Source organism: Hypanus sabinus, chromosome 12, assembly GCF_030144855.1.
Source record: "Hypanus sabinus isolate sHypSab1 chromosome 12, sHypSab1.hap1, whole genome shotgun sequence".
NCBI lineage: Eukaryota > Metazoa > Chordata > Chondrichthyes > Myliobatiformes > Dasyatidae > Hypanus > Hypanus sabinus.
The window spans coordinates 93,886,385-93,899,827 of record NC_082717.1 but is presented as its reverse complement, the minus strand read 5'-3'; the positions used below and the strand labels follow the sequence as shown (position 1 = coordinate 93,899,827).

The following is a 13,443-nucleotide window of genomic DNA, read 5'->3' as shown; positions in this document are numbered from 1 at the left end:
CTTTTGCTCAGGAAGAAATGTACATCTTCATGGAGTACTGCGATGAAGGCACCTTGGAAGAGGTAGCTAGGCTTGGTCTACAGGAGCACGTAATTCGATTGTATACCAAGCAGATCACCACAGCTATCAATGTGCTACATGAACATGGAATTGTGCACCGGGATATCAAGGGTAATGCACACTTTTCTTTCTAGTATTACATGTTCATCTCTACTGCTGCTTTTCCACAAGCTCTTTGTTTATTGTTTAAACACACTTCCAAATGTGATAATTAGCATATTTATTAGAAACAGGCCCTTTGGCCCATCAAGGCCATTCTAAACAATTATTCTGCCTGGTCTCATTGACCTGTACCTGTACCATAGCCATTAATACCCCTCCCATCCATGTACCTATCCAAATATCTCTCAAATAGTGAACCAGGGTCCACCACTTATGCTGGCAGCTCGTTCTACACTCTCACCACCCTCAGAGTGAAGAAGTTCCCCTCCTCTCGTGTACCCCTTAAACATTTCACCTCTCACCCTTAACTCGTGATATCTAATTCTAGTCTCACCCAACCTCGGTAGAAAAAAGTCTGCATGCATTTCCCCTATCTATGCCCCTCATAATTTTGTATATTATCAAACTTCTCCTTGTTCTCTACAATCCATAGAAGACAATCTTAATCTATTCAACCTATATTTAGAACACTGGTCCTCATGTCCTGTAAACATCCTTGTAAATTTGAAAGCACTAAATTAAAATGGGGTCTTAATATATGATTAGGATATTTTTGTTAAAGAACAAATAACTATCCTGTAAAAGGGATAGGACTTATACTTACTTCACCTTAAAAGACAGAAATTGACAGGTGAATAAGACCAGTCAATAAGACTACTCAATACTTCAATAGCCAAAGTAAGATGCCAAGATTAGTTATCTAAACTGAAGTGGATATAGAAGAAGTTGAAGTTCATGGCACGGGCAAGAAAGATCTTGTATCAGAGTGATGGATAGTGGAGCAGTCAGGAGTTATTTCTATTCTGTGGAGAAAAGACAGTGTCAAGAATTTTACCTAACCTTGGAATTCTATATCACATGTTCTGTTTAAAAACATGCTAAATCTGTGCCTCATTGTGGGATTATGGCTGATCATCCTGCAAGAATTAGAAGGGACACTATTTCTCAGATTCTGTGCATGTATTTTCATTGATAAGACATAAAATTCATGAAATAGCAGCCTTCAGCAACACTGAGTTTACCAGCTGTAATGGTCAGATTGCTAAAAGCAGGATAGCCACCAACTGGATTCTTTTTTCCAAACAATTATAAATCTGCCAAGTTCATGTTTGGCCCTGGCCAAGTAATTCACTTGGTGTATTGCAATCAGCACAAATTTACAAAGGAGAAGGTTAACTTGCAGGTTCAGTTAGTGGCGAGGAAGGCAAATTCATTTAGCATTCATTTTGAGAGGACTGCAATATAAAAACAAGGATGTAATGCTGAGACTTTAAGGCACTGGTGAAGCCTCACTTAGAGTATTGTGAGCAGTTTTGGACCCTTATCTAAGAAAGGATGTGCTGACAGTGGAGAGGGTTCAAAGGAGGTTCATGAAAATGATTGTGGGATTGAAAGGCTTGTCATATGACGGTCGATGGCCTATACTTGGTGGAATATAGAAGAATTGTTTGGGGGGGGGGTAAGGATCTAATTGAAACCCATTAAATGTTGAAAGGCCTTGATAGAGTGGATGTGGAGAGGATGTTTCCTATGATGAGGGAGTCTCGGACTGGAGGGCTGAACCTCAGAATAGAGGGATGTCCATTTAAACAGAGATTAGAATTAATTCCTTTAACCAGAGGATGATGAAACTGTGGAATTCATTGTCACAGGTGGCTTTGGAGGCCAAGTGTTTAAGGTGGAGGTTGATAGGTTCTTGATTAGTCAGGGTGTGAAAACTTATGGGGAGAAGGCAGGAGAATGGAGTTGAGAGGAAAGTGGACCAGCCATGATGAAAAGGCAGAGCAGACTCGATGGGCCGAATGGTGTAATTCTGCTCCAATGTCTTATGGATCAGAATTCGTTCCTTGTCTTCATTTGGTTTCCAGTCCTGAACTGCCCTCCAGAAAGTGATGGTAAGATGGTTCTTTGAACAACTGGTGTTCCTTTTGAGGGAAGGCAAACAATTACTCAGTTGTACTCTGTTATATTATATAATAATCATTATGACTGTAATGCAGTTGTAACTGCTGGTTGAAACCTTGTATAACACAAGTACTGTTGAGCATGTAATTTGTGAGTGCAGTTCCAGCACAATCTTGAAGAATATTAGTAAAGGTGTTGATAGTGGTTGTTAAATATCTGCAGGCAGTACCAATAGTTTCTGACTGCTGTGCTAAGTCATTAACTATAATCCATCCAACCAGTACACTCGTGCCCTTCACTCAGCTATGGAACTAGTAGTAATGTTGTCAATGTTGTCACTCTTTACCCAACCAATACTTATGCAATGGGCAGATTTCACTGAAACCTGACTGTCAAAGGCCAGGTCAGTTTGCTCTGACACAGATGTCATTTTTTGTAACATCAGATACAAAGGTTGATAAACATGAGATTCAACAGATGTAACACATTCAAAATGTTGGAGGAATTCAGCAGGTCAGGCAGCATCTATGGATTGGAATAAAGAGCCGAAGTTTCAGTCCAAGGCCCTTCATCAGTCCTGGGGATAGATCTCGGCCCAACCCAAAACATCAGCTCTTTATTCCCTTCCAGATATGCTGCCTGACCTGCTGAGTTCTAGATACAAAGCTTTCATTCTTTTAAATGGTCAAAGCATGCTAATTTAAACTGGGGATTTGAACAATGGAGAACTGTTGTGGTCAAGTGTTAATCAGCCATCAGAAAGAGTACAAGACAGCCATTCATAAAGTATTTTGCGCCTTTAAGTGGATTGCAATTAAATCCTGCAGCATCCAAGCCTTCTCCCAGAAGGAACACCAGTTGCTCAAAAAAGAAATCTCACCATCACTTTCTGGAAGGCAGTTCAGGACTGGCACTTACCAGCAAACACCAACATGCTCCTTGCTGAATATCCTTTAGTAAAATAAGTGGTGACTTACTTGGCATGTTTGCTCCTTACATCCACATCAGAGTCATTGGTAGAGAGCAAGTGCATTTGTGGTGTCTTTAAGGGTTTCCATCAGAGCAGGGTGACAGCTGCAGCTCGAGAACTAAGAATAGGGATGGATCATTTATCCCTCCCCTTGCCATTCACCAAGATCATGGCTGATCAGTCTCAGCTCCATTTTCCACCCTGTCCCTAATCTCCTGATCTAACTTCCTTCTGGGGTGCGTAATTCTGAAGATCCATCATCCTTTGAGTGAAGAGGTTTCTCCTCACCTTAGTCCTCATTGTGTCGTATCCTGAGACCATGACTCCTGTTTACAGAGCATTAGTCCCTGTTGAGCCCTGTTTACACACAAGATACAAATGGTGGAATCAGGAGCATCAAGGAATCTGCTGAAGGAACTCTGGGCCAAGCACTGTTTGTGAGAAGAATTGCCAACAATTTGAGCTAAAACACCCCTAAATGTCAACAATTCCTTTCTTCACATAGATGCTGCACGACTTGCTGAGATCCTTCAGCAGGTTGTTGCCCCTGAAAGAATTTTGTTAGATTCACTGAGATCTCCTCCCATTCTTCTGAGCTCTGAAGGATTTTGGCTGTTTACTTGATCTCCCCTTGCTGCATGGATCTTCAATCCATGCCCTCTGAGGTGAGGAGGTAGTGAAAGGAAAACCGTATACACTACCCTGGGCACAGTCTCGAGGTTTGATATAATTTGCAGTAAGCTGTCTGTACTCCTTTATTTGAATACTGTTGTAATAAAAGCATAATCTTTGCCCTCCCACATTGCGCCTGCACGTTGGCCTTCATTGACTTGTACAATAACAACTGGGTCTTTCTGGACATCTGCCGAACAGGTTGGTGGCTCCAGTGACTGAGTTAAAAGTTTTTCTGGCATACTTGTCTTTGGTTGCATTGAAGAACTGATTGGGTCCTTCACCCAGTAACAGTGAATCCTGCCAACATTCAACTGGTAAGGTATTATTTATGGAGCAAGAAAGCTAACACTTCAGATCGTGTTAACTATGATGGAAACAACCCAAGATTGTTAACTATACGTCTCTTTCCAAGTGCTGCTTGAGTATTACAAGCATTTTTGTTTCAAATTTCCAGCAATGTTTTGCTTCTGCAAAAGTGTTTCTCTCATTTAGAGCTGCATTCTCACTGCATTTCCATTAGTCCTTGTGCTATCCTGGTTCAAGGTTCAAAATAAATTTATTAACAAGTCACCATATACTATCTGAGATTCATTTTCTTGCAGGCATTCACATTTAATGCAAGAGTCAATGAAAAACTACAGACACACATTGACAGTCAATGTACAAACGAAGACAAACTGTGCAAAGAAACAAACAAAATAAAATCAAAATAAATTGAGAACATGACTTGTAGAGCCCTTCTGAGCCCATAGGTTGAGGAATCATTTCAGAGTTGAGGTTCAGGAGCCTGATGGATGACTGTTCCTGAACCTGGTGGTGAGCAGCAGTGAGAAGAGGGAATGGTGGGGTGCTGGATGATGAAACAGTGTTGTGCTGTGACATCACGCTGAATCACGCAATGATTTGTTTGTAATTTAGCAAACCTTTAATTTTCATTACTCTTAGGTGCCAATATTTTCCTCACCTCATCGGGTCTGATCAAACTGGGAGACTTTGGTTGTTCGGTTAAACTGAAGAATATTGCACAGACCATGCCTGGTGAAGTGAACAGTACCCTTGGGACTGCTGGTAAGATGCTTGTTTGATGTTTTCCTTTTCCCACTAGGCATTCATTTGTGTCTGTGGACATGGTGTGTATGTGATGCAAAAGGCTGGACTTTTCCAATTTTAATATGATGCTTACCTTCTCCAGACTGATGCCCCAGTAGCACTAGATTTTGATGAAACATTTGGATGATGGAGAGTGAATCTCTCTGCCTGTAGGTAACACAGCAGTACCTGTTTTTCAATGAGTTGAAGCAGTGTAGCAAGTGTCAAAGAAGTGTTCTGATCAAGAGTGCAGTCTCACTACAACAGTAAAGGGCTTCAGGGGAAATCACCCCAGTCTGCCATATGAATGAACATGTCACGGACACAATGTATCAATGGTTTATTAGGTTGATTTGTAAGATGGTAGGACTGACTGAGGAAAGATCAGGTAAAATAAGCTCTGATTAAGTATTGGTCTGATGACTTCACACTGGTTGTAGTTTTATGGTATGGGCATATTGGATTAATGACTTCACACTGGTTGTGGAGTTCTCTTCCCTATCAGTTGTGGATGCCAGGTTGTTGGATATATTCAAATCTGAGAAGGATGGATAATATTTTGGAATCCGGGGAAAGCAAGGGGCATACGCTTTGTGCAAGGAAGTGGATTTAAGGTAGTTCAGATGTCGTCTTGTTGAATGGTGCCACAAGCCTTTGTTTTCTTGACCTCCTGTTCTTCATAAAATGCTTCTGCACATAATGAATATGTGGCCCAGGCCCTGTTGTTTGTGTGCTAAACAAGTGGTTCTTTATTCTCCATCCATCTCCATGACACAGGTTGATTTCAAACCATTATTAACAGAACCTCTGGAAAGATTAAAATGGATATTGCCCTTTTCTGTTGTGTGTGTATAAAACAATATAGATTTTTGGACTTGGATATTTTGTTTAAAAATGGAAGTCCTTTATGATCATTCCTTGCACGTACTGATTCCCATTAGGGTAGGGTTTGTGTACGCAGGATATGTCCTGTTATCAAGTCCCACTTCTGTGTGAAGTTAATGGATTGCTCAGGTGTTCACAAGTGGTTTCCATGAGACATAGGAGCAGAATTAGGCCATTCAACCCATTGAGTCTACATCACCATTCCATCTTGGCTGATTATTTCTCTCATCCCCGTAACCTTTTCATCTGCTCTCTCTCTCCTACTTCTTACCCCACTACATCCCCTCTCTCTCCAGCCTCTGAGTGCTGGAACTAGTAATCCCTGCCATTGACCTGGCTGATGTTGAATAGTTCAGTGGATATCAAACCAGGGAATGTTTAATCTTTGGGTTGTACTTCCTGTTAGAATCTGCAGATATCCACTAACATTGTTAATACTTATTAACTTTGGTTGAAGGGATTTGGAATGGATATGTTTGGGCTGGTACCAGTCCCTTTTCAGAGATAAGGTGGTTTCAGAATATAACATTGCCTGAGGATTTAACGCACTATGCAGTGAGCTTTTAAATTTGAAGTGCAGCAGCCACTTGTGACAGCATTGACAGCAGCAAACAAAACTGTACTTCAGCAGGATGATTGAGTGATAGATATGGACTTAATTAACTTGATGTCTCTTTTGTTCTGTTAAAGCTTACATGGCCCCTGAAGTTATCACCAGAGCAAAGGGAGAAGGACATGGACGTGCTGCAGATGTGTGGAGTCTTGGGTGTGTCCTTGTGGAAATGGTCACGGGCAAGGTGAGGTGTAGAATGATGGTGCATGGATATTCATTTTGGTGTAAGTGGCATTCTGTAATGACTGTCAGAGACTCTGCATGGTAACTTATGCTCAAGCACAACTCAGGGTAACAGCGTTTCTGTGTTGATTTTGTAATCTTCAGTTTTATTTTGGACTGAAAGAGATTTGAAGGACATAGGGATCAGGCAGGAAGCCAAGATCAGGTCAGCAAGTGGCAGAATAAACTCCAAGGGGCCACAGCTCCTGTTTTGGTATATACACTTAGTGGCCACTTTATTAGGTGCCTGCTATACCTAATAAAGTGGTCACTACGAGTACATTCATGGTCTGTGGCTGTAACCCATCCACTTCAAAGTTCAGTGCTGTGCGTTCAGATATGCTCTGCATATCGCTATTATTTGAGTTGCTGTTGCCTTCCTGTCAGCTTGAATAAGTCTGGCCATTCTCCTCTGACCTCTTATTAAGAAAGCATTTTCAGCCACAGAACTTCCACTCATTGGATGATTTTTGTTATTCATAACATTCTCTGTAATCTCTAGAGACTGTTATGTGTGAAAATCCCAAGAGATCAAAAGTTTCTGATGCTCAAGCTACATCTTCAGGCACCAACAATAATTCCATGTCAAAGTCACTTAGATCACATTTCTTCCCTATTCTAATGTTTGGTCTGAACAACTGAACCTCTTGACCATATCTGCGTGCTTTTATGTACTGAGTTGCTGCCACAATTTGCTGATTAGATATTTGCATTAATGACAGTTGTGCCTAATAAAGTTGCCACTACGTACGTGTGTGTACATCTAAGATGTTTGTGAAACATTTACCTGGAGCTTTGCTTTAAAGGTGTGTTCCACAAACTTAGGGTAAAGTCTGTGGTCTCTGGGTAGAGGTTGGTGGCAGTTTCGACTGATATGTTGGAGCAGTGTCATTTACAGTGGCGTTTGCATACTGGACTGGAGCACTGGTACCACGTTGTGTCAGACAGAGGCTGCTGAGTCCTTGCTAGATCTGACACTCACATCCTTCAGCTGCTTCTCCCCACTCCTTCCCACACAAGTTTAAAATTGAACAACACCATAAGAAATAGGAGCAGAATTAGGCCATTCAGTCTGTCAAGTCTGTTCTGTCATTCCATCATGGCTGATTTATCAACCCTCTCAGGTCCACTTCTATTGCCTTCTCCTTGTAACCTTTGATGCCTTGACTAATCAAGAACCTATCAACCTCTGCTTTAAATATACCCAATGATTTGGCCTCTATAGCCATCTGTGGCAATGAATTTCATGGATTCATCACCGTCTGGCTAAAGAAATTCCTCCTCATTTGTGTTCTAAGTGGATGTCCCTCCATTCTGAGGCTTTACCCTCTGGTCCCAGACTTCCCCACCTTAGGAAGCATCTCATCTAGACTATTTAGGCTTTTCAATATTCAATAGGTTTTAATGAGATTCTAACCCCCCCCCCCCCCCCCCGCCCCATTCTTGTAAAGTCCAGTGAGTTCTGGCCCAGAACCATCAAACACTTCTCATACATAACCCTTTCATTCCTAGAATCTTCTTGTGAACCTCCTGGACTCTCTCAACTGCTAGTACTTCTTTTTTTTAAGATAAGGGGTCCAAAACTGCTCACAGTATTTCATGTGGTCTGATCAATGCTTTAGAAAGCCTTAGTATCACATCCTTGCTTTTATATTCTAGGGATCTCTTGAAATGAATGCTAACATTGCATTTGCCTTCCTTACCACTGGCTCAACCTGCATTAATCTTTAGGAAGTCCTGCATGAGGACTCCCTAGTCCCTTTGCACTTCTGATTTTTTAAATTCTCTCTGCTTAGAGAAAATGAAGACTCAGTTTTCAGCAACAAGACTCCAAACTACTTTGTGTCTTTGTATGATTCATTTAAGTACCAAAAGCTTTAATCAAATGCCTTGGGATATGAATCAGAATCCTCTGATCCTTGCAAGGGATTGGGTTTGCTTTGTAACATTTCCTCCAGATTCAAATTGACCAGTAGATGAGTCAGCTGGACTACAGCTCATCATTGGGCAATTGTCCAGTTTAGTCAAATGGTGAGTCATGCCCAGTCTAAAGTCTTATTGACAGCAGGACAAAAGAGTTTGTTTTCTGTGTGAATCACGTAATTGTTTTCTTTGCTGAAACAGAAAGTTGTAAATGAGTCCCTCAAGCAAAAGTGTTTGACTTTCATAGCCAATGTATTTTCTGGTGACCAAGTCTTAAATGGTAATTTGAAATAAATATGAAGTGCATTTAAATGACCACATCTTACGAATTTCATCTTTAGAGGAATTTTTGGAATAGTGACTTAATTACTACAAGTTTCTCTGAGAACTACTTTTGATGTAAATTAAATCATCTCACCACAACATACATCAACAGAACCAGGAGCAGGCCATTCGGCCCCTTGTGCCTGCTCTGCTGTTCAATAAGATCAAGCCACCTCAGCATCATTTTCCTGTACTAGGCCGTAAATAGTTGGTTGAATGACATTTGTGACAGTGGCATAAAACAAACTTGTTTCCTAGATGGTTAAAATGATCTTTTACCCAAGTACATTCAATTCAGTAATCACTTGCACTTTCACTTTTACCGTATAAGGATATTCCAAAATAGTGTATTTTGGACTCAGAGAAAATCATTGTGTTGAGGAGGCCAAAGTAGCATTTAAGACAAGGCTTTAATCACCTTGAAATATCTGGTGCGTCCACTGTCACTGCAGAGGCCTTTGCTGTGTTGTGAAAATTTGTTAATCTGTTTCTTGAGAATCTCTAAATGCTCGAATGGTCTGTGTGGTCAGAAGTGCAGGGAGACCATGCTTGTTTTGCAAAACTATTTTGTTTCTGTGTATCATTTAAAAATTATTTTACTAACCATAAAGGAGAGCCTCTTCCGGTCAACATTGCACATTTCAATGGCTGTGCTCTCTTCTCGCTGCTGCCAACAGCTAAGAGTCCCATGCCACCAGGTTCAGGAACAGTTATTACCCTTCAATCATTAGGCTCTTGACCAGTGTGGATAGCTTTACTTACCTCAACACAACCCATGGACTCTCTTTCAGGAACTTATTATTTTTGTATTTATACTGTCTTTTGCATATAGGTTGTTAGTCTCAGAGAATCTATTGTTTCTTTGTTCTGTGAAAGCCTGCAAGAAAATTATTCAGAGTTACATATATGTACTTTAACTTTACTTTAAGCTTTGAAGTTAACATATAACAGCAAATTGGTATTAGTAGACTAGATAGATCCATCCTGCTCTTGCACAGATCCAGATATTAGCTAGTCAGGTGGGGAGCAAACCAGCCTATAAAGAAAATTGGAGGAAATGGTGCAAATATTTTAATGGCAATAAAACATTCACACTTCAGATGAATGTCAAAATTTGACTTTACACTGTATTTTTTAATATACAATAATTTTTAAATATCTAATAAGCTATACACAAACCTGTGTTGATTAAGTTGTTTAGTAATCCTATTACAGGAGCATTTGTGGGTACATTACAGTATCTGGTGCAATTACCTGGAACATACTTTTTTCAGTCCAATTTCATTTTCATTCTGAAGACACAGATGATACTTTACTTCAGCTTCTAGGAACCTTTCATTTGTTGTAATGCAAATGTCATTAAGCTACCTTCTCCCCATTGTTTGAGCTTTGATTACCCTTTACAATGGATAGGATTGTAGTCCAGAAAGCTTTGTGTATGATTTGTTTTGCTGTGTGAAATTTGTTTTCATTATTTGATACTGTCTGAAAACTCAAGTTGTTCTTTCAATTGTTTTGCAGAGGCCTTGGCACGAGTATGAGCACAACTTCCAGATCATGTACAAGGTGGGAATGGGTCACAAGCCTCCCATTCCAGAACGGTTAAGCCCAGAAGGCAAGCACTTTCTGTCCTATTGCCTGGAAAGCGATCCAAAGCACCGGTGGACAGCTAGCCAACTTCTGGATCACCCTTTTGTCAAGGTACTGTGTAACACATCATGAAAGCTCAATTATTTCTCCCAATTCAGGATTCAGTTGGATCACAGCTTTCGCAGATAGTAAGATTATAAGCTGCTTAACAGTGTTCATCGATCTTCCCGAGTACTTTCATACACTACTACTGCTCATAGATATCTTAGACATGGTGGGTGTGTTTGTGGCATTCTGAAATAGCCTGCCAGTGTTTTTGATACTCTGTTTTCATTGGTGTAGACCTGAAGATGTTGTCCCATCCTGACTCCTTTAATTAGGGCAGCATACTCAGTTGCTTTCAAGTTATTATAATGATGAATTGACCCTCAGTTACTTTCCCGTGATTTGGTCTGAACTGCTACCATTTTGATTATAACTTAAAATACTTTGTCTGTCCAGGTTTGCTGTGATGAAGAATGAGGCTGCCTGAACAAAAGCTCGAGTGGTCTCCGACACACAAGAAGCAATCACTACTGCAAGTGCCAAGAACACTCTTTCACCGTGGACTGCACGGACAGTTGACCAGGGTCACTGTACCACTGCTTCTGTGAAGCTGACAGTCTGAAACTGCACACGTTGGGCATTTGACTGTCTAACAAATTAAAATAAGCTGCATGCTCTATTGGAAGTGCCATTACTACTGTACAGACTGTTGTGGTTTCTCTCTTCCCCCCCCCCCCCGATAACCCATCCCCTTACTATACCTTGCTTTTGGAAAACATAATACCCAGCTATAGTATTTCAAATTTCTATAGGTTCCAAAGTTTTGTGTTGTCAAATATTCTAATTTGTAAAATGTTTTTATTCTGTTTGTTGTACTACAAACCTATTATATCGTGGAAGAAGAATGCACTGACTCCCATGAACATTTGCATACTCGAGTTTATTCTGCAGCAACTGTAGACTGATTAATGAAATACAATTGTTTTCCAATAAATTCTTTATTTTAGGAATACTGCTTAAGTGAGAATGAATCTACATGGACCTTCCTTGCATAACATTTTGGTGTTTTGTTTCATGGGAAAAAAATGCCATTGGTTTACCATTGAAGGAATTTAACAGTTTGGAGTAACTGCTTTTTTACAAGTACTGTGATTATCACACTTCATTATAGGTTAAAAATCAATCTGTTATGTAATCAACTAAATCCATATTTGAACAGAAATCCTCATACAGTTGACTTCATTCTTTGAAGACGTGTTCTTTAAGGCTTCTGGGTTTTGAACAAGTTTATTCCAGCTGGCATGTGTTCAGCTATTGCTGGTAAATCCACAAGAAAAACATTTGTTTTAATTACTTGTTAACATTTGTTCAAAGGCTAAGTAACTTCAGAAGCCAAAAATGACTCATGGATGAGACTGTAGTTCCACTACAACAGCAGGGCAACTGCAACAAAAATTTTCAGTTTTATATTCAAATTCTTAGTTTTAGGATAATTCTTCTGGAATGCATTTACAGTCCTGCAAGAAATACACCATCTTTCAAAAGACCAAGGAAGCTCTGGTGCTCATTCCTAATTATTTTTGAGAACACCTTGAGTCAGTGCAGCTGGAAGTAGGCAATGAACCAGTAACTGAAATGTCAGGTATACAGCTGGGTGAGGTTGTAAGTGGTGAGGGTCCAATATGTTTGTTGCATTTGCAGGTTTGGAAGAGAATCTTCAAATACAGAGCACTGAATCAAAAGTGCAGCTGTGGGAATGTCCTCTGGTGTCAAATCTCCCATCATACTCCTGCTTTACACCTTGCCAAAGGTGGAACTGAATGAGTTATTACTGTTTCTTCTGTACTGCTTGGCTACTTAAATTTCAGTTCAGAGAAATAAAACATCACAGAAGTCCCAAGAAACGATGAGGTGGCATAAATAATGTAAGTTCCTGGGGTTTTAAATGTTTTGTCAGACAACTCTAAGTCAAATTAGTCTACTTATGTTAATAACAAATTACAGAATGTACACACTAGTTCTTTGGCCTGGTTTTGATTAACATTTAAGTTGCATAAAACTTGAGCACAGATGGTCAGATTAGAAGCGATAGATTGATCTTAAAGTAGGTTTAAAAGTATTTTATCTTAAAGGTACATTATGGGCAAAATTACCTGTACTGTGCTCTAAATGTGTTAAGCTGTACATCTTTCCTGCAGCCCTGTCAGCAATTGACCAGCTTTAGTTTTATTGTCTAAGTGACCAAAGCAAGAGGAACCTACTGATCCACAACACACATACTGTGCTGTTTATTAAATCATTTCCTGCCAAATTCCTTAGTAAATGTACACTCTATTGCATTCAACTTTTTAAGCAAAAATGCAAGTGCAGTAATTATTTTGCAATGAACCCTTTGCCTCATGCTACTTGCTGAGCTCTTACACTTTTTTTTAATTTTGTAAAGTACTTGCCACATGTACCCTGATGGTGATTCATTACAGGTCCAGTATAGATAAGTTATTTTTGAAGCAAGTTACTTGCTGTTAAGTGTTGTAAGTGTTACTTAATTGCTGTGAGTGTTAAGACTGCTGATAAGTACAAAGAGCATTCAACTTAAGACCTGAAATCAGTCAATTTAAGAGATCTCAACAATAAGCATTCAGAGTATGAGTTATCTATTAAACTAAAGGATCTGTTCTAGTACGTTGCTAAATTTCATAGCAGTCTGGAAATGCTACCTATTTATTACCTGGTCTTATTGCTTTAAAACTTAGCCTCTTAGACTCTGTTCACATACTCCATACTTCTTTGCCTGTAATACCTTGAATGGAACCACAGCTTTAACTACTTGTGTCCCTTTATTATTTGCCTTTGATTCCTCTCTCGGGATTAAATGCAGGTATGACTGACTTCAAAGGTTGGTAGCTACATTTTTGTTCATGAACTCCACTAAAATTTAGTAATATGACATCAAGGATCCTGTCAAAACTGTAGGATAAGA

At 39.8% G+C, this 13,443-nt stretch overlaps 1 protein-coding gene across 4 annotated transcripts in view; it reads left to right on the top strand.

Moving 5' to 3' along the window:
- The window catches only part of map3k4 (mitogen-activated protein kinase kinase kinase 4), a 217,620-nt gene extending 206,405 nt beyond the window's left edge, over window positions 1–11,215 (top strand). For all 4 annotated transcript variants that reach the window (XM_059986481.1, XM_059986483.1, XM_059986480.1 and 1 more), the window contains 5 exons: window positions 12–171; window positions 4,718–4,840; window positions 6,437–6,543; window positions 10,350–10,529; window positions 10,920–11,215. In XM_059986481.1, the coding sequence (XP_059842464.1) occupies window positions 12–171; window positions 4,718–4,840; window positions 6,437–6,543; window positions 10,350–10,529; window positions 10,920–10,940 (591 nt within the window). In that variant the 3' untranslated portion in view covers window positions 10,941–11,215. The remainder of the gene's footprint in view (window positions 1–11; window positions 172–4,717; window positions 4,841–6,436; window positions 6,544–10,349; window positions 10,530–10,919) is intronic.
- Window positions 11,216–13,443: the final 2,228 nt, after the last annotated feature.